At 38.4% G+C, this 26715-nt stretch overlaps 1 protein-coding gene across 16 annotated transcripts in view; it reads left to right on the top strand.

Annotated features, from left to right (window-relative positions):
• Positions 1-26715, top strand: part of LOC117433252 (microtubule-associated protein 2-like) — a 105204-nt gene that overhangs the window by 43141 nt on the left and 35348 nt on the right. For 8 of the 16 annotated variants that reach the window (XR_004548901.3, XR_004548900.3, XR_004548902.3 and 5 more), the window contains 7 exons: positions 6599-6658; positions 8556-9776; positions 16956-17014; positions 17803-17973; positions 18450-18582; positions 18731-18778; positions 22393-22643. Coding sequence is in view for 6 of the 16 variants with exons in the window: in XM_059006540.1 (XP_058862523.1) it covers positions 6599-6658; positions 8556-9776; positions 16956-17014; positions 17803-17973; positions 18450-18582; positions 18731-18778; positions 22393-22643 (1943 nt within the window). In the remaining 10 variants the exon portion in view is untranslated. Of the gene's footprint in view, positions 1-6598; positions 6659-8555; positions 9777-16955; positions 17015-17802; positions 17974-18449; positions 18583-18730; positions 18779-20210; positions 22261-22392; positions 22644-23860; positions 24931-26715 lie in introns of those variants that run through there. The other 8 variants (XR_009310057.1, XM_059006541.1, XM_059006543.1 and 5 more) reach the window with 7 other exon arrangements.

Genomic DNA, 26715 nt, shown 5'->3' with positions numbered 1-26715 from the left:
CATTTAATTTTTCTTTTTGTTTTATTACATACCACCATTGAGCATTTTATAGTTGTTAATGATTTCCCCATGTACTGTATTTAAATATTAATATAACATGCACACTAACAAATGGACCAACAGAGAATGTGGCTGTTCCCAAATTAAATAATTGGTGCTAATTGGGAACAGCCACATGATATAAAAAGAGAACCAGAAGCTCCATGAGGAGAGACTACCAGGGAGCTAGGAATGGGGAGGTTTTTGCAGCCAGAGAGAGAGAGAGAGAGAGAGAGAGAGAGAGAGAGAGAGAGAGAGAGAGAGAGAGAGAGAGAGAGAGAGAGAGAGAGCGAGAGAGAGAGAAATGCTCCTGTATTTATATTTTAAACTGAGGGATTTTCTGTTTAATTTTGTGTTTTGTGACTTGTTTTGTTTAGCCTTTTTATTTTGGCTCTGAGCTGTGTTTGTGTTTGTACTTTTTGATTTTGGAAAAATAAACTTTGGCAGTTCTTCAACTCTGAGTCTCCTTCCTACCTCCTGACCACCTTAGACACCCGGCTTTTGCAAAAGTTCTTTTGTTTATAAACATGCTATCATTTCTAATTACTTTTTTTCAAAACTGGTATTAGAGTCTTTCAAAATAGTAAAAGTATCTGGCTGTATAAGGCAGCCTCAGTGGTGACATATCCTGTTTCTGTGGAATATTCTGTGGTTTAGTAACACTGGGGTTTGGACCATAAAAGCACTGTTTAAAATTGCATTCTAATGTTTAATGATCTGCAGATGGGAATCTGGTTCATACAGGTTTTATTGCTACAGCAGTGTTTGCACGGTTAATCAGTAGAATATCTCTGTCATTGTTCTGCAAGTTTACAATAATTTGCAAACACTGTGGTTAGTATTTGTATTATGTATTAAAAGGTGTGTGTATAAACATATAGCTGTTTATTGACTTTTAGCTGTTTATAGACAAAATGTTTATATTTTTTTTAAATAAGGCAGAACACAAAGGTATAAAATGTGAGAGATGGACCACAGGGATGGTAATAAGACTATACTTTACTATAAGCTTGATTAGCCCCTGTATGTAATAATCTATGTGTTTTATGAAACATAGTAAAACCACGAATGGATCTTATCCCTGACCACGCTAGTGAATAAAATAACCAGGTAATTTAATTTAAAAATACTAAGGTTTGAAATACTGTTATCCCCATTTATTAGCATGACATACATTTTGGATATTACATTTTATTTGGTCCATTTAATCGCTTATAGAGTTACTATGTACTAGGCCAGTGGTTCCATACTAGGAGCTGCAGGATGGTTTCAGAAGGGCGCAATGCATAAAGTGACGACACACCTGACAATACAACGTTCCCCAGGCTAGGGGATCACTATATCTATGTGAACGCTGCTGTTCGGTCACTTGGGGTTATTTAGAATGTAACACTAACTACCTGATGTCAACTCTATTGCACAATAATGATCTTTATTTTCAGTGTTAACATGTTTCCCTCTGGAATTGTCAATTGTGTTTAGATTAATTATAATAAACAGATTTAGGTTAACTGCTATCCTTTAAATTATAAAAAGCCTTCCTTTTGTCAATTCTGTGTTTATGGTGTGCATGGTATATTTAGACAGACATTTTGCCACTCGTATTATTATTATTATTATTATTATTATTATTATTATTATTATTATTATTATTATTATTGTTTATTTATTAGCAGACACCCTTACCCAGGGCGTATTATCCTATAGCAGAGAATGACTCATACTGTATGTCCCTCATTAAAATGTATTGCATTTTAATATTATAAAAGGATGCTGCAGATGTAAAAGGGGTTTACTGGATTTCAATAATTTTTTGGGGCTTCTTGCCAAATATAATAAATGTTTGCCTTTCAGTAGAGTCCCAGGAGCCAGGCACTGAGGAAGGATCTGAAGTGTCAGGGGCCGAGGTCTCCGAAGCTAAGAGCACCCCCTGTACTGAGGGAGGCTCCCAGAGTACGCCCTTGCAGTATATACTCTCCTGCCTTAAGAGCGAGCAGCATTGATTCAGCAAACCTAGTTCATTTACACTGCTTTCCTATGTTTTCAGCACTGAGCAAATCATAAAGTTAGCCTAGAAGTCAGTTCCCTTTTCATCTGTTCTATGAACTATTCTTCATGCGGCTTTCTACCATTGGCGATCACATTTTTTTCTGCTGTTTCTTTTCTCATTATCAGTAATTTTAGTCCCTTGCTCTGCTTTCCAAGTCGTTTTCATTGTGTCGTTGAAGTTTTCATTAAAGAATAAACAAATTGACCACAACACATCATTTTTAACACATATTCATTACTGTTTCTACCTCCTGCTGTTACAAATAAAACATAATAAATACAGTAGATAATCTGTAAAATACACATACCAAATTATTATTATTTTTTGATTGAACCAAATGATTGAACTACACAATTGGAGAAGTGACAAAAGCAGTAAACTAAAAAATAAAGAAATCTAGGAAAATATACTGATGCACAAAAGAAATGCAACACTCGGGTCTAATGGATTTAATCAAATATTTAAAACATAGATATCAAACAAAATTACAGAAAATGTGAACAAAAATACAGATCAAAGGGGCTCCCGAGTGGCGCATCCAGTAAAAGCACTCGCTAGAGTGCAGGATGCGCTCTATAGCCTGGACGTCGCGAGTTCGAATCCAGGCTATTCCACAGCCGACCGTGGACGGGAGCTTCCAGGGGGCGGCGCTCAATTGGTCGAGCGCCGCCCGGGGGAGGGAGGGTTAGGTCGGCCAGGGTGTCCTCGGCTCATCGCACACCAGCGACCCCTGTAGTCTGGCCGGGCGCCTGCGGGCTTGCCTGTAAGCTGCCCAGAGCTGCGTTGTCCTCCGACGCTGTAGCTCTGAGGCAGCTGCACGGTGAGTTCGCAGTGTGTAAAGAAGCGGGCGGCTGCAGTGTGTCGGAGGACAGCGTGTGTTCATCTTCGCCCCTCCCGAGTCAGCGCAGGGGTGGTAGTGGTGAGCTGAGCCTAAAAAATAATTGAGCATTTCAAATTGGGGAGAAAATAATAAAAACTAATTGGCAACGACTACATTTTAAAAAAATAAAAAAAATAAAAAAATACAGATCAAAGAATCATGATATGTTTTCAGTATGAAACGTGACACTGTCAAAATGAAAACATTACAAAGTTAGTATCGGGTATGACCTCCCTGAGCATTAACACAATCCAGGCATAGTTGACGCATGACCTGATTAGCCTCTGGATAGACTGCTGTGGGATTTTCCGCCACTCTTCCTGTGCAGCTGCAGCCAGCTGGCGAAGGTTGACTGGTCACGGTTATCTCCTGTGGATGGCACTGGCGATTTGGTCCCACAGATGTATTATTGGATTCAGGTCAGGAGAAAAAGCTGGCCGCGGCAAGACCTCTACATTGTTTTCTTGAAGTCGTGCAATTGTAATCCTAGCACTGTGTGGTCTTGCATTGTCCTTCTGGAAAATTGACACTTCCAGTTTGGCTTGCAGGAACGGAAAAACTGTCAATGTATCACTGAGCAGTAAGGTTGCCCTCAATCTGCAACAAGGCGTTCTTGTGTTAAAGGAGATTCCTCCCCATATCATCAAACTTCCACTGGTTGGCTTGAACAACGCAACAGTCAGCATGATGGTCCTGGGCCGGTGTGGTGACTCTCTGCCTTCCAGGTCGTGGCCTGTCCCTCACAGAGCCAATTTCCTGGTTTCTCTGGATTAGTCTGCTGATTGTTGAAGCAGAACATCTCATTCTCCGGGCAACTTCTCTCATGCCGATAGCAACCAGGCGATCTTCATTACTCAAGCGGGGCATCGATATCTGCAAAACACTGAATAATGTATCTTGCTGTTCTTACATTAATTAAAATCATGTTTTTTCGAATGGCTGTTTATACAGATTCTTAATCATTTTGTCAATTTTAACTCAACTCAAATACAAAACACTGAGCACCTGGTGTTTTTATGAAATCAAATGACTTGAGCTCAATATTTTGTTATCCCAAGGAATAATACTACTCAAACAATCAACAGACCTATCTGCTCACTATTTAAAATGTAAATAAAATGATGTATGTGCCCAACGAGCTATTGATGTAAAACTTAGACTGTTGCGTTTTCATTGTGCACCAGTGTATATATATTTTTTTTAAAGACCGTCCAATGCCTTTAAATGGCTAATACAGTATCAGAAGTAAGCTAAGCTGCTTGTATGCTTTGTTCTTGCTGACTTTTCCCTATAGTATTATTTCATGCTCTTGATTATAACCCTGAACATTATTCAGTAGTGTTTTGCAGATATCGATTTGCTTTCAGTTACGGAAATTGTGGTAAAGGTTAATATTGTTGGTTTAACAGATGCTATGACTCCATTAATGGAGGAAGGTGTAACTGTGGAAGAGAATCCTTCAGAGTTGCCAGAAGGAACTACAGGTCAGCATTGCAATTACAGCCACAGTACTGAACACAAACCAGCAATTCTCCTAAGCATGAGCTCCATACAGTACTTTTTACAGTGGCCTAGTCAAACAGCTATAATGTCCCAGGGCTTCAAACCTGCACTAGCCTTGTACCCAGTCCTGGATTTCAGAACTACCTTCACTTTATTATATTATTTAAATTATCAAGAGCCAGGAGATTGATGTTAAATAAATTGTTCCTCCCTTTTACAGGAGCTGCACGAACAACTCCTGTTAGTAAGCCTACAGACTGTGATTTATTCATGCCGTCACAAGTGTGATTAACCTGGGATCTGATTCTTCAAACTCTTGGCACCTTTGAGTTTCAAGCCCTGATGTTCATAATGTTTATACTATATATTGTTATCAGTTGTGTAAAATATAATAATTCCCTTTTCAAGCTGCAGCTTCCTGCATTAAGTTGTACTGCATCACTTCAGTATACCATACTTTTAATGACCATTTTTAATTACCTGAAACATGCCTTATAAATAGCTTGACTGATTATTCCATCAATATGAATTAGTTTAATAAGTACTTGAAATTGTCTGAAAATGTTTTTGGTATGTTTCTCGGTAACCAGCTAAGGAATCATAAAAATGTGACAGACGCTAATTTACAGGGGTTCAGGAGTTGCCCCATAAAGTCATCTCTTTAGAGATTGATGTAAATCATCAGCAGTTATGTAGTTTTGGTTATGAAAACAACTACTGCACCAACCAGGCTACTAGCTAAGACCAGCCCTCTGCTGAAGTCTATCATGACCTCAACTGACATGCAGCCTTAGTATGTTACAGAATACATGTCAAAGATGCCATCTAATTGTAACTAATTAATGAGCCATGTGAGTCGACTTACACTAAGGTGTGGTACATATGGTGGGTCTTTCAAATTTTTTGTCCAAGAATTTTTTGAAGCCAGGACTGAGCAGGTTAAAAAGTACACTGTATTTAAATTAATCATATTGTAACTGTCACTGGGAGATCATGTAAAGAAGACATTTTAATGAGTGTTTCTCGTTGCCCTTTCTGATTTTACCTTGACATTGTGTTTAAAATATGTTTTCAAAGTAATTGTTTTTTTTATTGCTGTAACTCTTTATTTTTCAGCTGTATAGAATGAAATGTCTATGTACAAATATTATGATTCTCCAAAAGACTGAAATACAAAATTAATAATTATATCAAAGCTGCATGGCCCATACAAATGACCATGAAGCCATGCAAAAAATATATATGTTACTATCAGAGCAAAAGTAGCATAAATATATTTAGTTTACTAAAACTAAATAGCTTACAGAACAGAAGCAAAGCAATTAAATAAAGATAAAAAAAAGATAATCAAACTGCATGGAGGCACTGGAGACACAGCATCAGTATGTTTGTGCTCATTGTGTCATGTCTAAACAACAATTTTGCAGCATTTCTAAGCCATCATTTGGACAGTCCTGTATTATATTATTTATGACTTGTTCAAATGTAACATTAGATACGATTTTCAAATGAGCGTCCCTTCTCCAATAGAACTGGTCTCTGGAGAGTTCCCCTACTTCTAAATCACATAATGATCAGTCGTCTTTATGTATTTATTCTCCCTACACCCTTTCATATACAGAATTACCTCATCATGACTGAAGGTTGTAGATTTAAAATTAAATGTTATGTTGTGTTATATTAAAGTGTTCATTTTGATTGGGGTTGTAACGATAGACTAAGATCACAATACAAAACATGTTATGGTCTTGATACTTTATATGATGTGTAAAAAAAAAAATGATAATGGTGGACTATTTTGTTCAAAAGCAAAAGATGATGTGCATGTTTCATCAATGCACAAAGACCAGTAAAGCCCTTTATTTTTATTAAATAACCTGTGTTTAATACCAAAAGTGTTTAATCTGTCCTATGAAACTCCACTAACCTATGAAAGGTTTCCAAGTTTACAGTGCTAATATTACATTTTTTTAACAGTATGGCAGGCTAGTGCTATGTGTTTTACACTGATCAGTAATGATTTCCTTTATGGAGTTACCATATCACTCACTCTTTACCAAATATTTAACTCTGATTATTTCTCTCCTTTTCTCTCTGTCCCATGTTGTCTGACTTTCTTGTGTTAGCACAAGCAGTTCCAGAAGTGGGGATGACAGCTGCTAAGGTGACCCCAGTGGCAGATCAAGGTAGTTTTTTTTATTTATAGTATTGTACTATAATAAAACAACTGGCTATACAGGAACTACATCCCAACTTCTGAATCTTATGGAGTGAAATTGTATTGTACTGCTGAATTCCTACCAGAGCATATGATAAGAATAAGTACCAGTGCCTCTATTGTAAGATAATGGACCAGAAATAATCATAAATCTATTTGAATTAAGAACAGCTATGTACCATTATTATGCACTATAAACATTTAAAGTGACTCTTTAGATGGTGTGGCAGTTTCTCTGAATACTGATAGTTGTAAACAGACCTTATTTAGAAGAGTGTGCCTGTCTGTGATAATGGATCTTTAATTATTATTACGCATATCTTTAATTATTACACTGACGTCAAGGTTCACTGTCAACCAGTAATGGACGTGAAGGCAATTCAGTACAGAACCTCTGAGGTACATTTATATAGAGTATAATGTACAGGCTACACCCACACATCCCACCCCATGGGTGGGCATTCAGTTCTCATATCACACACTACTCCATGCAGTATTTTTTTATAATCTCTGGTGGGCATTTTTTTCTAAAGTTCTGTGTTGCTTGTTGTGAGGTACAGTTAGAATGGATTTCCTTTCAGTTTGACAGTTCGCACTGGGGTAGTGCTCTGTTGCACGTGTTTCCCATAATAACTGAATTCAAGCAACAGGAGAGCTGGTCAGTCGCATTATTTTAAAAAAAGCTGCTCAACCCTAATATGACGCCCATGTTAAGTTTGTATTTTATTTTTGATGAAATGCTTGTTAATAACAGGCAATGCTTTGCCCAGTGTTGCATTGATTCATTGTCATTACAATTCATTTTTACATTGCTTCCTAATCCAAGGTGAGATATGTCTATTACTTGTAATATTGTGTATAATTACATAGACAGAGTTTCCTATTTTTTTATTTTCTTTTTATTTAATTACTATTGTTTATTTATTTTCCATTGACTTTAAGGCACATTTATAAATGAAAGAACAGGTACAGTACTTACAACCTTTTAAAAGTATAAATAATAAAAAGTATAACCTTTTATAACCCTTATAGAAAAGTAGAATAAGACCCAATATTAGGATAATAAATACCTTGTATTTACTATACTGACATTTTTCTTTGAGGTAACTCTTTCAGAACCATTAGCAGACTACAGTATGTGTATGACTTTACAAAATACCATTGAGATAACATTATAATAGCAATGAATTACAATTAGAAAGCTTATCATAACCATTAGCATACCACAGCATTACCAGCAAGACCTGTACAATCAATCAAGAAGAAATATTCCACAGTGGTCCTGATATGGTGCCTTGATTCTGCAATGCCTTTCCAGTTTGTGCTTCTATTTGTATGTCAAAATAGAAATATTATACATACCACTATAGTACCATTCTCCCAATGGATATAACTATTGCACATTGTGCAGTCCCTAATTACAAAAACATTATATGCTAGAGGGATTACATTTAAAAGTATAAATGTGTGCATTTAATGGAGCAAATGTCGAGCAATGTTAATATAAGCTAGGCTTGTAATTTGTCTTTTTTGAAGATGTGTAGTTGGTGGTGAAGGACCTGCTTTAACAACTTTTTTGTTAACATCCGTTACACTCTTCTGATAAATGTGCCTTTGGTCACTTTTGTATTACTTTTTATGTATGTACTGTAGTACGGTAGTTATTTCCACTCTATTTTCTAAAAGGCCAGCAGCCTTATCTGTTGTTCTGTATTTGTTTTTTTAGTTGTTGTTTCCTTCCTATAGTTGTTGTGTACAGAGTTATGTGTTGAGTTTCATTTTGATTTTGATTTTGATGTTGATTATAAACATGATTGGTGCTAACCCTCGGCCACAATGTGGTTATTCTGCTTTTCAAAAACTAGAGGAGCTTCCAGCAGGAACCCAAAGTCTAATTGAGAGCGGGACGATTAAAGGTCAGGATTATGCTCAAGACGAGATTGAGGTTGGGATTCAGTCTGCAAAGCAAGCTGTTCCAGAGCCATTCGTAAAATCTGAGGCTCCAGTATCTTCATTTGGGAGCCAGGAGACATTGCTGTTGGGTTCTGCAGCTATAGGCCATGAAAAGTATGCGACTGAAATAAAAGAAAGTCCCTCTGATGAAATGTCCTTGATAGACATTCTTACAGAGTCAGAAGAGGAAGAAGATCTCCTAAAATCTGTGAAACATGATCAGCTACCAGCAGATGTCAGCAGTGACAAACTTGCCATGGAGGAGGTCCAGCATGCCATTCAAAAGCCTACAGTACCTGATAGTAATGGTCAGTCACTGTCACCAACTGGAGAACAAGATAATTTCTCGTCCCCTAAGTTGACCCCAACAGAGTACAAAAATGAAGCTGGGTCACACTTCTCAGATCAGAAATTGCCAGAAATCTTAACAAATATTCCTGACCATTTAATCAAAAATAAAGGGCTTTCTTTTGATTATACAGAATACTTCCATCAAGTTGAAGATGCCAATAATGATTCATCAGCTGAAGCAATTGCACGAGATGGGCCAACAAAGATGCCGTCAGAGCACGAAAGTGTTGACTCTTGCCATGAAGATTCGATAGAATCAGAGGCATCTCCAAATGCAGAACTGGATGCCAAGAAGGAACTCTCTTGTCTGGTTGCAGTGTCAAACTTTGAACCGGAGGGAGAAGTTAAGAATGTTGAGCCCTGCACTTTTACAAACACCAATGAGGAAACTGAACCCAAGTCAGGAAAAGATGAGGAAAGAAAATCAGAACTGTCAGAAAAGGACTTGTGTGTCTTAGAAACATCGTATATGGAGGGCACAGATGAAGACATTGTTGCTGCCATCAAAGCAGCTCAAACTACAGATCTTGACAGTGAAGCAAAATCTGATCTAACTTTGGCTAAATCAGTTGAAGAGAAAAGAATAGAGACTTTAGAACAGGGTGGAAATAAGGAATCATCTCTAGTAATGAAGGCTAAAGAGAGCTTAGATCAGCATGCAGGAGAAGATATCCAAAAAGAAGCATCCGCATCACCCAAGGCAAATGCCAAATTTCAGAAATTACAGAAGAGAGAGGCTTCTCTAGAAAGAAAAACAAGCGTTCCAGTCTTACAGAGAAAAGGTCTGTTTTAATTCTGTTTAAACCCCACTTTATTACACTAATTATTTTCAACAGCAACTGAGCTTTTGAGTAAGCCAACCGGCACCCCTGAAACGGCCCACATCCTCTGCAAATACTTATCATGTCTTTCCCTAATGAATCTGCTGGCTGTTTGTCTTGAACACTTTTTGCATGTCATGTTGCATGTTTGTGAGCATTTCACGTCACCACCATTCTCTTGGCCGTTTTTCTTAAAACCACCCTTTCCTAATGCAGGAAATGCCCGGCCATGGAATCCTTAGTGAGACCTGACAGTTCTCATGTAGGTGTCTGCAGCAGGTGTCACATATAACCCTGGTAGTGCCAGTGACTGCTACCAGTATTTAGTTTAAATGTATGGACTCTGCAACAGGTGAATCGAGTACTGCCTCCCATCAGCTACCAATGTGGTGTAATCATGTAAATACGTTTTGAATTGTTGTGTCTCTTTCTAGCTGGAAACCGGCAAATACAGTGCAGTGAAAAAGTATTTGCTCCCTGTCTGATTTTCTGCATTTTTGCATATTTTTGACACTGAATGTTATCAGATCTTCAACCAAAACCTAATATTAGATAAAAGGGACTCTGAGTGAACAAATAACACAAAAATTTGATACATATTTCATTTATTTATTAAAGAAAGTTATGCAACACCCAATGCTCCCGTGTGAAAAAGTAATCGCCCCCTTAGACTCAATAACTGGTTACGCCACCTTTAGCAACAATAACTGCAACCAAACCCTTCCTGTAGTTATTGATTAGTCTCTCACAGCGCCGTGGAGGAATTTTGGCCCACTCCTTCATGCAGAACTGCTTCAACTCAGTGACATTGTGGGTTTTCGAGCATGAACTGCTCGTTTCAGGTCCTGCCACAACATCTCAATGGGGTTTAGGTCTGGGCTTTGACTAGGCCATTCCAAAACTTTAAATTTCTTGTTCTTCAACCATTCATTGTCTTGCTGCATGACCCAGCTGCGCTTCAGCTTCAGCTCACGGACAAATGGCCTGACATTCTCCTGCAGAATTCATGGTTCATAAGAACATAAGAAAGTTTACAAACGAGAGGAGGCCATTCAGCCCATCTTGCTTGTTTGGTTGTTAGTAGCTTATTGATCCCAGAATCTCATCAAGCAGCTTCTTGAATGATCCCAGGGTGTCAGCTTCAACAACATTACTGGGGAGTTGGTTCCAGACCCTCACAATTCTCTGTGTAAAAAAAGTGCCTCCTATTTTCTGTTCTGAATGCCCCTTTATCTAATCTCCATTTGTGACCCCTGGTCCTTGTTTCTTTTTACAGGTCAAAAAAGTCCCCTGGGTCGACATTGTCTATATCTTTTAGGATTTTGAATGCTTGAATCAGATCACGCGTAGTCTTCTTTGTTCAAGACTGAATAGATTCAATTCTTTTAGCCTGTCTGCATACGACATGCCTTTTAAACCCGGGATAATTCTGGTTGCTCTTCTTTGCACTCTTTCTAGAGCAGCAATATCCTTTTTGTAACGAGGCGACCAGAACTGAACACAATATTCTAGGTGAGGTCTTACTAATGCTTTTATAAAGTTTTAACATTACTTCCCTTGATTTAAATTCAACGCTTCTCACAATATATCCGAGCATCTTGCTGGCCTTTTTTATAGCTTCCCCACATTGTCTCGATGAAGACATTTCTGAGTCAACATAAACTCCTAGGTCTTTTTCGTAGATTCCTTCTTCAATTTCAGTATCTCCCATATGATATTTATAATGCACATTTTTATTGCCTGCGTGCAGTACTTTACACTTTTCTCTATAAATTGTCATTTGCCATGTGTCTGCCCAGTTCTGAATGCTGTCAAAATCATTTTGAATGATCTTTGCTGCTGCAACAGTGTTTGCCACTCCTCCTATTTTTCTGTTGTCTGCAAATTTAACAAGTTTGCTTACTATACCAGAATCTAAATCATTAATGTAGATTAGGAGTAGCAGAGGACCTAATACTGATCCCTGTGATACACCACTGGTTCCTTCAATGATGGCAAGGCGGACGGATGGCCTGACATTCTCCTGTAGAATTCTCTGATACAGAGCAGAATTCATGGTTCCTTCAATGATGGCAAGGCGTCCAGGTCCTGATGCAGCAAAGCATCCCCAAACCATGACACTACCACCACCATGCTTGACCGTTGTTATGAGGTTCTTACTGTGGAATGCAGTGTTTGGTTTTTGCCAGACATAACAGGGCCCATGCCGGCCAAAAAGTTCCACTTTTGACTCATCTGTCCATAGAACATTGTTCCAGAACTCTTGAGGATCATCCAGGTGCTTTTTGGCAAACTTGAGATGAGCATTCATGTTCTTCTTAGTGAGCAATGGTTTCCGCCTTGCTACTCTGCCATGAATCCCATTTTTGCCCAGTGTCTTTCTGATGGTGGAGTCATGAACACTGACCTTAGCCGAGACGAGAGAGGCCTGCAGATTCATGGATGTTGTTCTAGGGTTCTTTGTGACTTCCTGGACGATTTTATGCCTTGCTCTTGGAGAGATTTTGGCAGGACGGACACTCCTGGGAAGATTCACTACTGTCCCAAACTTTCTCCATTTGGACAATATGACTCTGACTGTGGTTCGGTGGAGCCTTAGAAATGGCTTTGTAACCCTTTCCAGACTGATAGGCATCAACAACTTTTTTCCGGAGGTCTTCAGGAATTTCTTTTGTTTGTGGCATGATGTGCCTCTAGAACCTGTGTGCTGACAACTTCACTCTGATGGTAAGGGCCAAAGTTAGTCAGATTTATATTGGGCAGGGCTGGCCCAAATCAGGCCTGGTTGTTAACCAAAGTACTCAAACAGCTGACCCTAATTATCCCTTTAATTGGGTTGAGTTAACTAGGGGGGGCAATAACTTTTTCACACCTGAAGTTTGCATGTTTGATTACCTTGCACACCAAACAAATGAAAGAAGCACCAAACTTTGGTGTCATTTTTTCTCTTAGACTCCCTCTATATACTACTGCAAACCACAAAAAAATGTGACCAAATACAATGTGAAAAATGTGCAAAAATGCAGAAAATCAGACACGGGGCAAATACTTTTTCACGGCACTGTACCTGGTATATTGCTAGGGTTTCCATGGCTACCACTATAGAAGTCAGCTGATTAAACCATCTTCCTTGGTTTCAGCTATGAGTCTAAAAATAACCAATTAAAAGTTGCCAGGCACTGCAGGAACAGCCACTACCAGGGTTTGAATCCCTTGATTCTAGAATATTCATTTAGAAATGCCCTCTGTATTTAGAAAGGCTCTCTTTATTTTATTTTTTTTTTGGGGGGGGGGGGGGGTTGGAAATCATGGATTTCTAGTACCCACTTGCTTTTTTGTGTACACTGTAACACACTGTAGCTACACATTTGAACAGTATATGGAATTACAGAGTCATTTCTTTCCATATATGTAGTTAACAATAAACAGAAATTACACTGTAATTGCATTACTGTGTGGGACTTTTTTTAATGATAAGTAAATAGCGGATCTTAATACTGCTGCTTTTTGCCCTATGTATGTTTTTATTTAGTGATGAGGGGTCAATGAATCACCCTGGAGGCCAGCAAGGTTCATATGTTCTTATAGGATCATTCAAGAGCTGCCTGGATGCATTTCTGGAAACAATTAGCTATTAGGAACCGAACAAGCATCAATGCCAAATAGCCTCATTTATAACTTAAGTTCTCATAGATTTAAAGTTGGCAGTATTTGTTCTGCCCCTTTCAGATCATTAAAATAGACCCCCAATGTATAATTAAAGTGTGATTATTTTGTCATCTGTGCTACTGAAAATATAGGAAAATGCTTCAAAATACCTACATCTTTTTCCCCGACTGGGAATAGTAAATCTCTTAACCTAAAAATGCTATCTGTTGGCTAGTGAATGAAAAACAGTTTGGTTCCATTTGTGTTCAGTTTTACAGGCAAACGTCTCTTCAATTTGGAAAGAGAATGAAAACAGGAAATATAAAAAAAGAACAGCGAAACTAAATATCTATCCAAAGAAAGCTTTAGTGCATGTTAGGAAAAGCCGCTGTGTCACATCTGTTAAACTAATTCTAGCTTAACCATTTGAATTACTGAAGTTTACTACTGAGTTGAATATAAACAGAATTGTTGAACATTTTTCTTTAAAATATAACTTTTTAATAGTAAGTAACTTTTTTAAACCATAAACTGCATGCTATTTATATATTCATTATTGTCATTTAAAAATAGTTTTAAATTACATTGTGCTAAATATCAACATTATATATTATAGTATCAAGCATATGACATTTAACATTTAACTTGCATTGGCATTTACCAATAAAGCTGTATACTTCATATTGAGTGCTTTAAAATAGGATTTGGCTTGCCAGTATCAATCGGCCTGTAAAAGAGCAAGGGGAGAGTGTTCTGCATTAATTATAGCCCTTATCATATCCAATATACTGATGTACCTCCTTTATCGTGTTAGACGCAGCACTGGCTGTGTGGAAAGTCTAATATAGAAAGAGATTGACCTGTCAGCAAAACCACTACATACAGCAATCACGCCAGTCTGTGCTAGATTTTATTTTTAAAACGTGTAACATGGAAATCCTAAACCACTGCACTTTTTAAAATAATCCATGTACAACTACAATACAACACGAATCTTTATGTAATTCAGCAGTCCTCATATGGAGATACACTGACCTATTAACACCTACTCTCATGTATGGAAGTCATTATTGTAAATACAAATAAATTCATTTTGATTGCTCCTACATTTATGCTTCACTGATTCAGCAGGAACCATCATGAACCTGCTAACTCTACACTTGATTTTGCAAGGTAGGGTTATTCAATCTCCTGTCAGGATGCTGTAGAGTGATACTGTCTTTTGTTTTGGAGGATATATTTATTTGGATTAGAAACAAAATTGCTTTTAACTAGAAGAACAATTACTTGTGAGTCCAGTTACACATGGACAAAAATTCATAAACTACAATAACACTAAAGTAAATGTTCAGCCCCTTAGAGACTGGCTTTGAAGGTCAAACAAAAGATACACAGTTTAAAAAAAGAAGAAAAGCATTGATACTGATACTGATTTAATCCACTTCATCTGTGACGACTATTAAACTCCTGATAATAGGCTTATTCTTAAAGCATTATCCTTTCCAGCAAATTCATATAGTGCAATCCACGTTGCTAGTATGCAATATAACTAGGCTTGCTACTATTCGATTTTTATTTTTTTGCGAAATCGACGGTTAATATCAATGTTTATTTTAGAAAGAATTTACTGGTTTTTTATTTTTTCTGTCTTTATTTTTCAATTCAAGCAGAGAATGCGTAAAATCAACTTTTATTCTTTAAACAATCCAGACTTTTCATGCCATTTGAGAAATGTCTCATTTAGTGAAACCCCTTCATCGTATTCAACATGCAACAAAACCATGGTTACCAACATTCTAATTGAAATAATGTTTGATCACAGCGGAGCTGTACTTTGTAAAGATAAAGATCCTACACAAATGTAAAAATTGTCTCAAATAAACCGTAGAAAACGCAGCTAGCAGTTAGGGCTCTGGACTCTTGACCGGAGGGTCGTGGGTTCAATCCCAGGTGGGGGACATTGCTGCTGTACCCTTGAGCAAGGTACTTTACCTAGATTGCGCCAGTAAAAACCCAACTGTATAAATGGGTAATTGTATGTAAAAATAATGTGATATCTTGTAACAATTGTAAGTCGCCCTGGATAAGGACGTCTGCTAAGAAATAAATAATAATAATAATAATAATAATAATAATAATAATAATAATAATAATAATAATAAAAAAAATGTATTACATACATGTATAGCATTAATTTATGAGTAAAAATAATATGCATAAAACAAAACATTAGACAGTTGAACAGAACTAACTTGCACTTACTATTAGACTACTACTCGGAGTCTGAGCTCTGCGCTTCTCCTGCTTCAGGACAGCTGGACTCACTGGAAGGCAAGGCAGACGGGCCCGCAGACGGGGTGCTTCCTCTTGCACCCAATTTTCAAATCAAACTAGTAACGGTCACCATATACCTATAGCAAAAGATTACCTACACCTTAACCCGCTAATTTTAAAATAGGCGCTTGGAATGACAGGCGATGTAGTTAGCAAATGAAAGTGCATAGTCCGTGCAGGTCTTGATGATTGACAGTCATTTAAATGAATGAGAGCATTCTAGCACTGCTTCAGTCAACGAGATCTGTCAGAACCGGATGAAATGACTGACAGTGAAACTACAGTAGCCTATTAAAGAACCACTGAGATGACTGACAGCCACCCCTAGCCATTCAGAGCTGAACGGAGACGGGACAGACAGCAAGTATAAAAACTGCACAAACTAGAGATGATTTCTAAATTATTATTTTTGATAAGAAAATAAAAAATAGCGAGTGGTTTTACCGACATTGATTCTATATACATTTATTTCAGTTGAACTCATATTTTTTGGGAATTCAATGTTTAACAAGCTTTACTGATTAAAATCGAAAAGTAGCAAGCCTAAGTACAACCCAATATCTTTATAACTTACAAAAATATTTCATCTTCAGCTTGCAAGTGCCAGACAGATAACATGTAATCTCCTCTTATGACTGGTACAGTAGAACATCTGATATATTCCAATATGCTGTCAATGACTACCCCACATAATCCAACTTTCATGATTTAATGTTTAGCAAAAAAAAAGGCGGGGGGGGGGGGGACTTGAATAGGTTTTAGAATGGTTTGACACATTTGCTAAGGCAGTGGTGAGTTGCCCCTATGTTTCTAGGTTTGCATATTGAATAGTGCCATAAAACAGGAACATTTTGCTGGTCATAAAACAGGGCAGTATTTTTTACTCAGTAAAACCCTAGGTACCAAAATACATGATATTAGACCCTTCAATTCGGTTTCTACTATTTCAGCCACTTGCTTGCAAGGTGTATAATGGCTTACAACTGTTTATTAACCTACTTTACTTCTAATAGCTGGGGCATGGGTACTACAAATACACTGTGTCTTAGTTGTGCTTAATTTTATTTATTTATTTGTTGCTATTTTGAGCTATTTTAATCAAGTTTTTAATAAAATGAAAAAAATAATTAATTTCATGTTTGCTTCCCTCCTTTGTAGCTAGTGCTAAGGTTGAAGCTGACAAAGAACAAGCTGTGACTGCTGATAAAAAGGAAAAGGTATGTGACCTTGGCTAGAGATATATACCGGGAGAAAATAATTCACTCATAAATATTTAATTCCTAGCTTTTCACTTCATAAAACTAGTGAGATCAACCCAATTTAACAAAAGTGGATCTAAGCTATTTTTTGTTACTTTTTTCTTTTGTACTTTCGTGTCACAAAATGGTGCAAACGCCTTTGTAACTTACTTTATCTCTTCTATAAGTGTAACGTTCATGTTCATGATTCTATTTTAAATTCCAGAATCTAGGCAGTAACTTAGCATGGAAAGTATATTTTTAAGAGGACATTCTCCATATTAGTGCTTTCTGTTTAGTCAGCTTTAGAATTACTATATATCTTTACTTCATGAACCAAAATTGATAAAAGGGAGGTTCGAAGTATTTTATCCACTGAAACTATACGGTACTTGCTTCAATGCTGGCATTCATTTTGAATCACTTTGCTTGGAAAACATCTGCTTTCTTCAATTTTTTTTTTTTCATGGCATTTTCTTGGTAAGGTTGGTATTTGAAATTGTTAGCAACCGCCCACTAAAGCAACAAAAAAGCATATCATTATTTTAGAATAATATAAATGAATTTTCTCATTTTTATTTTGGTAACTTCTCATACCAACCTACCAAAAGCCCATCAGGGTTTCCCTGTATTAATTTTAGCAGCATATCGTTTGTTTGATTTAATTTTATTTAATTTAATTTTGTTCAATAAGTTGTTTGCTTTATGTTTTTGGCCTTTTTATTTTGTATTTGTTTTGATTCTTTTTTTTTTTTTAAACACAAAAGACCCCCACGCCATCTTCTGCTAATGCTAGAGCATCCTTCACCCCAAAACAACCCTCCTCAGTCACAACAGCCCCTTCGAAAAAAACCTTCAGCCCGGCTTCGTCCACACATGCTTCTTCCTCAGTCACTGCCAAAGCCACCAGTGCAGGATCCAAAGAGGTGAAGGCAAGGGTAAGTAGTGCTGGCATACAGCATTAGCCTGCCGGTCAATGCGTTGCAGTCCTATACATTTATCGACACGCTAATGCTTTATGAAAACAAGCCCTCTGTTCCTTTAGTTGCCACTAGATGGCTTCTTCTTGTTTCTCCCCACCTTTAGGAGTGATAGTCCATTATTTACATAGTATTATCCCCTTGTCTTTTATATTGTCACAGTCACATATAGAATAATAACTACAGTCATATTTTAAAGTTGAGGAGGTGTGCAGGTGGCATTAATAAAATAATACACTGGCATTTCAGTTTGGTGGTTAGTGGATTAAATGGAGAGCACAGTCTCCATGATCACAAGATTACACAGGTCATAGAATTGCTGGATTTTTTATGTAATTACTGTGGCATAGGGGATAGTACTTGTAACACATGTAACACTTGCAGATGGTTGCGTTATTGTCAGACTGTGACAAAAGTGTTTGTGTTAACCGCAGGGAGTGGAGGCAAGCGGTCTGAAGAGCCCGGCCTCCAGGGCACCAGGTGGTGCTAGAGCGCCAGCGAGTGGAAGCAGAATCCCTTCCAAAACACCCACTGCCGTAGCTCCAAGAGGACCCTCTGCTTCTTCTGGTAAGATCAAGTAATGCAAGTTACCAGAACGTGATACACTGTATAAACCAGATCCTGTATAATCCAAAGAAAGTGATAGTGTGTTTATATTTTTCTTTTCCTTTAGTAATATTTTTTTTCATTTCATTTATGTAATATTATATTTTAGCTTCTAAGACAGATGAGAGAAAACCGGGAACTGGAAAACCTGACAGAGGTAAAGAAAACTCCACTGCCTTTTTCATATGAAGCTCACAGTATAAATAAATGAATATGTGGCTGACAGTGTTTAGTTGTTGTGCAAAATAAGGGCTTCTGATTTTCAGTGTTTTACCCCAACTTTTCTCCTCTCCTTTAAAAATTCAACTGATACCTGTTAAGCCATTTGTGTATCTCAGTCACAACTGAGAAATGCATTAATAGTAAAATTGATTTAATTTACGTATTTTTTTCTGTGAAACAACTAAATGGGCTTTTAAATCAGAAGTCTTACTTTTTCATTTCAAAGCAGAAGCAACACTTCTTTATTAATGTAAATACAATTACGCATAACGATTGTAAGAAAGTGTGTCCAGCATAAAATACTTTATTTTTAAGTACAGCTTTAATAAAGATTAGTTGCTTATTAACCTTGCAATCTCGTTTGTACATTCTGCTTGTAAATGAAAAATGAAGGCTTGGCCAATTTAGTTGTTTCACAGAAAAAAACCTGTAAATTAATGGCTTAACAGGTATCAACTGAATTCTTAAAAGTCAGGGTTAAACACCAAAAAATCAGAAGCCATAGTTATAACTATTTTCAAGTTTCATGTAAATCTTTTTTTTTTCGGGGCTTTTGTTTTTGATATACTGTATGAAATTAGTGTTTTCGGTTACTTTCCAAAATGCTTGAGTGTTTTTTGTTTTTTTTTGTCAAAATATGTATCGTAACTCGACAGTATTTGTACACTTAAGTTGTACCTTCTTTCCTTTGCTGTCTTCCACAACGAAATCCCTATGGTCACTGGCACATTTTTCTGGGGTTTTTGTGTCTAGGCATTTTGTATGTTTCGCCACAATTCTTTTAAATCCTCTGTATCTTAACTGTAATACATCTTTAAATCCCGCTAACAAGCCTCCATCCTGATTGTAATCTTGTTTTAAATCTCGCAAGCAGAGTCTCCAATAGTTGGGGCGGGTTTAAAGTATTCAGAACAGGGACGTCACTAGAGATTCACGGATAGGGGGGTGTGACAGGATAGATGGGAAATAAACCAGACCAGTCCCTGTTTTCTGGGTGCAATACACACGGCTTTATTTTGGCCAATGCAAATAATAATGGAGCCAGGATACACAACAATGTGTAACCTGGCAACCACAAAAATAAAGTAATAAAGAAAAAGGAACCAGGGAAAACCGTGCACAATTCAATCCAAACCCCAACAAAACAATAATCCGTCTCTCCCAAATCCTCGACGGGAAAACGGGCGTTACCAGTCCGGCACTTCCGGGTTCGCGCTCCCCCTTTCCACTCCGGAGCGTCCCGTTAGTGCTCTGAGAGATAAACGTAAAACAATTAGCAACACACGCGCCACACACCCCTTCTCTTTGTTTTCCTTCCCCTGTTTGTATCCTTTTTATTATCGTCTCTCTCCGTCTCTCTCACACAGTACCTTGCAGGAAGGAACAGAACCCCGGGCCACGCCCCCTTTTGTACGCCCCGTCCCGTCCCCATTGGTCAGCGAGGGCAACCACCGTCAGCCAATGCATGATTGCCACCGCGCTTCCCGGCCGGGTCTGTGACGTTGCGCACCGCGGCTCCGCCTGCTCCTCCCCCCCAGCGTCCTCACCGGTCGGAAGGGAGATCTAAAACAAGAGTTCACTCTCTCTTTGTCACAGGGGGCTAAGCCTCTTTTAGGGGGGTCTGGGCATACTCTTTGTCTTTGTCACCTAAATCGCTCTCATTTCTGGAAGGAGTTGCTGCAGCGGCTTGATTACTTTCTTTCTCTGGATCTGTTCGCTGTTCCTCTCGCTCTGGATCCGTTTCTTGTCCCTCTTTCTCTGGGCATGCTTGCTCTCTGTCACTTATACAGCTCACCTGTTGATCTCTGCCTTGCACAGAAGCCTCTCTTTCTGCATGACCCTTTAAGATATCATGAACATCATTTATTTATGCCTAACAAAAGTAAGACATATGGTGTCATATGCTGTACAAATTTAACTGAAAGCTTAAACATCTACTCGCTTTTTTTATTACTAACCTTCATCAGACATGCTCCCTCAGCCCTGTCAGCCTCCAGCTTCTTTCCTCATTCTTGTCTGCTGTGTTTTGACATGTATTGTTATTAAACGAATATTTACAATAACTCAATGCTTAATAGATGATTAATCAGTTTAAGTTTTAATTTGTTTGTTTGAACTGGAAAAATCTTCATTTCTCACCGGATTGGCCTTCGGCAGAGCTGCTGGCACTGCCTTTCTTGAAGAATTTCCGTATATCCATCTAACGTTAGTCGTTAGCTAGCCTACAGTTGAGAAACTGAGGATAATACAGTGACATTGTGATCAACACTATGTCACCTTTTCTACACATGACCTACTGATAATTGTTTTGCAATGGCCTACTGAATGAAAGCAATTGAGTATGAAAAGATATGTGCATGATGTTACGTCATCTGTCTCATTTATAGCCTGGCACAGATAGCAAAACTACATTAAATACAACGTTAATTAGATATCATCGCCACATAACTTATGTCGAATTTAAAAGACACCGTTAACGTTACCGTTAGCTAGCTCGCAACGTCTGTTACACTGTAACTTACAGGCAGCCTCACATAAAAACGCATTGGTTAACAAAGCTTTGATTATGACCAAAGTCTATAGTAGTGAATACTCTCTCTCTCTGTTCTAACTTACCACAAATTCACATCGTAGCCTATGTGCATGAATCCGTCCTGTCAGAGCCTTTTCCTGTCCGTTTACTGTTAGCTAGCAGTCTCAAGCCACAGAAGTAGCTAACGTTAACCAAAATGTTAGCTACAAGTAGGCCTAACAGTCACTAGCGCATGCAGCAGCCTCTGCAGCAGCAGCCTCCCCCAGGTCCTAGTGCCCGCCCGGTAAGAAGTTTAAGATGCGATGGAACGGTTGACGAAAAAAAAAGAAATCACAGAGAAAATATATTGACTGATATATTGATTTATTTAGGGGGGGCTAATGAATATTTTAGGGGGGCTAAAGCCCCCCTAAAATAGGCCTAGCAACGTCCCTGATTCAGAACTAATCAATGATAGATACAAGTCAGGAAGGCGGGACATTGCCCAGCAGCACTGGGAAATGTATTTATTTTTATTTTTGTAGTAGGTTTTATTTTTTTAATGTCAAAAGGGTAAAGTCAACGTGAATAGATGAACTATTTCCACAGTTTTTACGGTGTTTTCCGGTGTTTATTGGCTATCCACCGATTTTATTTATTTTTTGTATCGGGGGTGTTTTATCTGGTTTTGTCGGTTAAAACCAAAATTAAGAATCCCTAGTTATAACATAAAAACTGCGTCTCCACTTGGTATAGACTTTCTTGGCAACCTTACTTATGCCTTAGTTTAGGTTTGTAATAGAGCAGGGCAAATAATGGCTTGAAGTTCACAGAGCCGAAATTGTTGTTATAATGACCTACCATTTAATGATAGTGATTGGATAGACTTAAGGAGGCTCTATCTTGGGAACTGATTTTGATGAAACAACACATCTGCATTTGTTATAAGGTTCTGTTCTACACAAGTGTGTCGGTAAATCCTTGGTGGAGGTATGTTATTTACCTCCCTTGTATTTATGTGTTCTTTTGCCAAACAGATTCCCCAAGGACACCTGAGCGCAGTGGATACAACAGCCCGAGCAAGTCTCCTTCCAGCCGCTCCCACATGCCGCCAGGAGGGGCCACCAAGGAGGTGAAGAAGGTAGCCGTGGTGCGCACTCCACCTAAATCCCCGGCCTCCATCAAAAACAGGACCCCCGTACCCCTGGCCCCAATGCCAGATCTGAAAAACGTGAAATCCAAAATCGGATCTATTGATAACATTAAACACCAGCCGGGAGGTGGGAAGGTAAGATTAACAAAATTAGTGGTGTTTTCCTCTTTCTCAAGCACCATATTCCTGTGATTAATTGAAGCTGTTCAGAATAGTAATTCATTCTATATTCAAGGCTGGGACGTATCCATTTTCCTTGCGCTCATTCCTGTTTTCTAGAACTGTCTTGACAAGGCTGAGATTTGTTGTGATCTTCAGCAGCAATCTGAAGCTAAATCTGCTCTGAACTGATTAACTTTTTTTTTTTTTTCAATGCGTGTCTGGATGTCCTCCAGCAATCTAAGAGGAGATGCAATGTGTATGAGGTTAAAGGAGGGTTTAATTTATGTTAATAAAATCAAGTATGTGCATTTGTACTAGAGTGGGAGCTGAGTTAAGTCAAATAAGTTCAGAAGTTAGGAAGTTTTTTTTTTGTTTTTTTTCTATAATGAATGCATAGAATAATTTTGGAGTTCTTTCTAATATTGTCCAAAAGTTTGATGTGTTTAGGCCCCTGAGATCTGGTCAATTCCAATTACAGCACAGATGGGATTCACAGTGTGTGTGCTGTACCTGTATTGCAAAATACAAGAAACTGCACCATAAATGGGGGAAGTGAACAAAATAGTCTCTGATGTTTGTTCAGCGTTTATAGGATAAAGGTTACATTTTCTTTTTCAATGGAGTTTTACTGTCAGTAAAAATCAGAAACCCTAACAATAATAACCAATAGGCAACACAATTCATTAAATATTAATTTCAGTAAAACTCATCCTTAGCAGGGCCTTGCTGAACTAGGATTCTCTGGATGAAGTGAAGATCTATCATGAGGTTATTTCCCCTGTCCCTTGCTTTCATCTGCTTCCGTTGGTGTAGTATGGCTTGTGTGGTGAGGGTATATCAATTGAGTTAGGGTATCCTCTTCATCAACCAGTGCAATATTCTTCTTAGCAGCTATGAATCAATCAATAAATACAATATCGAACTCCAGTTGCTAGTTTTTTGGGAACTGGGGTTGAAAGCAATACAGATTTCACTTTTTTCTAGAGCTGTGCTGCAGTGGCTCTATGTGCTGTACACAAATGCCATTAGAAGCAATGCATCGTATAAGAGGCAGTGGAAGGAAATTCTGGAAATATGGTGTTGCCTCGTATGCTCGCCAGACTGTCGCTATAGTTATCTCTTAAATATAGTCAGCAAATGCAGTAATAAAAAGACCCAGCCAGCATAATTATCTTTCCTACCTCTTGCAGGTGCAAATATTAAATAAGAAGATGGACTTAAGTAATGTTCAGTCCAAGTGTGGCTCTAAAGACAATATCAAGCATCTCCCTGCAGGTGGCAATGTGAGTAACTTGGGGAAGAGCTCAGTGTGATGCTTGAGTCTTCCTGCAGTTATGACCATCATTCAGTGTTGGCCAAAAGTTCAAGGACAGAATGGCAGTCAGTGTGTAAACGGTTGAAATTCTGGCAAAAGGAAATAATGCATGGTTATTTGCAAGGAGCAGCAAAAAACAGTACAGATGAACCAATCAAAAAGGCAAATAAGGGCTCCCGATTGGCGCATCTAGTAAAGGCGCTTTGCATGGAGTGCAGGATGCTCCCTATAGTCTGGACGTCGCTGGTTGTAGTCCAGGCTATTCCTGTGCTGACCAGGGGGCGGCGCTGAATTGGCCGAGCACCGCCCGGGAGGAGGGAGGGCTTAGGTCGGCCAGGGTGTCCTCGGCCCACCGCGCACCAGCACCCCCTGTGGTCTGGCTGGGCGCCTGCGGGCTTGCCTGTAAGCTGCCCGGGGCTGCACTGTTCTCCGACGCTGTAGCTTTGGGTGGCGGCACGGTGAGTCTGCAGTGTGTCGGAGGACAGCATGTGTTCGTCTTCGCCCCTCCCGAGTCAGCACAGGTAGCGGTGGGCTGAGCCTAAAAATAATTGGACATTACTAAATTGGGGACAAAACAATAAAAAATTATTGGCGACCACTAAATTAAAATTAAAAAAAAAAAAACACTTGCTAGCCTCCTGTTTGATAATGATTATATATAGGGCTTCTGATTTTTGGTGCTTTACCCCAACCTTTCTACTCTCCTTTAAAAATTCAATTGATGCATGTAAAGCCATTTGTGTATCTCAATGAGAAAAACAATAATAGTAAAATTGATTGAATTTCCTTTTTTTCTGTGAAACATCTAAATGGGCTTTAAAATCATTGCATTGGCTCTGGCAATGCCTTGGGTTAGGGACTGTTTCTCCTCATCGTTCCTCTTTCTGCTGGCCAGGTGCCCAGTGAGCTCAGAGCGGACACCTGCAGGGCTGGCCTTTGTCCTCCAGAGGTTGGTAGCTTGCTAGCATCTGCTCTCTTGTTCCTTGGTGAAAAAGGAAGATGGCTTGGTCGTGGGATCGGAGGACGCCCACTGAATACACAAAACAAACAAAAAAAGCAGTGAGAAAAACAGCTAATAAAATAAAAGGTGGCCAAGGTCGGTCCAAGCGCTGCTCCCACTAAAAAGGAGATCAGCAACCTCCCTGCACAAACGAAATAACATTTTTGTGGGATTAAAATTCCCCTAAATTAATCCCAAAAATTAAATCTCCAGTCCCGATTAAACACGCTGTGATCGTGTTGTAGCTCACCCTGGTTCCACACACAGTGATTATTCTCCTTCAGGCTTGCAGAAAAAAACACCAATCAAACAAAGAGCAAACGAAGAACAAAGAAACTGGCTTTGCAGCCTCGTTTTAAAGGAAGGTGACCAGGGGTAATTGATTATCAATTCTTCAATTGACACCTAGCCACCTGCTGCAAATTCCTTTCAATTATCTACATAAATACACCTATTTTTAATTACAAACAAAACTACCACCAAAATACATTAATTTACAGGGGCAGGCTTCAGCCCTGCCATACACGGGAAAAAAAAAACAACATGTTTCTTAGTTGTGATTGCGATACACAAATAGTTTAAGAAGTATCAGTTTAATTCTTACGGTACGGCTAAGGAAAGGCCACATGTGCGTGATGAATCATATGTTTTCCATCATGTTTTGTATACGGCACCTCTGACAGTGCATGAAAATGATGTCAGTGCCCAGAGTGAAAAGAAAGTTTGCTTCCTAATTATTTTTAAACCTCATTCCGTTTACAAAAACGTAATCGATCACACATGTGCCAGTGGAGGAAGTTGAAATGATCAAAAGAAGACACTGGGAAAAAAAAAATCCTCTACTGCAGGCAGTTCTCAGAAATCCTGCTACGATGTCAACACGAAATGTGCTGCATGCAAGTGTAAAAAGTGATGTAAAATAACCTAGATGGGCTAACACTGCTTCTGAAACATAGAGATTTGCAGATCGTAGCCCTCAAATAAGCAATTTGGACAGTTTTCAAAACAATTTTTGCTATTTTTTTAAATACACACTTTTTTATTGTGATTATAATAAACGGAAATACAGTATTTCAATAGAACTTAAATAACAAATTAACAACGTGTTTACAATTGTAGCATTGTAATTAGGCTTGCTACTTTTCGATATTAATCGGTAAAGCTCGTTAAACGTTGAATTAACCAAAACTATCAAGTTCAACTGAAATAAATTTATATAGGATAAACATCGGTTCACTCGCTATTTTTTATTTTCTTACAAAAAAGAATCCTGTAGAAATCATCTGTAGTTTGAGTAGTTTTTATATTTGCTGTCTGTCCCATCCTGGTTACGCTCTGAATGGCTAGGGATCGCTGTCAATCATCTCAGTGGTCCATTTGTAAAACCATTTTGGTTTTCGTTTATTACTCTCCTCGTAACAGAAAATAGAATCACAACAAAACTAAATGTTGATCACTATACATAACATTTACCTGGCTAGTTTGGACAGTGTCTGGAAAGTGTGAAGTGTTTTTGAGTGATGTGCATTACCTGCAGCTGTATCCTCCGATTCTGACTCACTTGCCAAATCTGAAACATCACTTTGTTGATGTTGTGTTAATACCACACATCACTTGCCATTGTAGACACAGACGTGGATTTTTGCCTTCAAATTAATGTGCAGCAATGTTTGTAAGAATATTCAGATAGTTTCTCCGCACTAAAGAAAGTAATATTACCCCATATCGCT

The sequence above is a fragment of the Acipenser ruthenus genome, chromosome 33, assembly GCF_902713425.1.
Source record: "Acipenser ruthenus chromosome 33, fAciRut3.2 maternal haplotype, whole genome shotgun sequence".
NCBI lineage: Eukaryota > Metazoa > Chordata > Actinopteri > Acipenseriformes > Acipenseridae > Acipenser > Acipenser ruthenus.
This window is presented reverse-complemented; position numbering and strand designations above follow the sequence as displayed.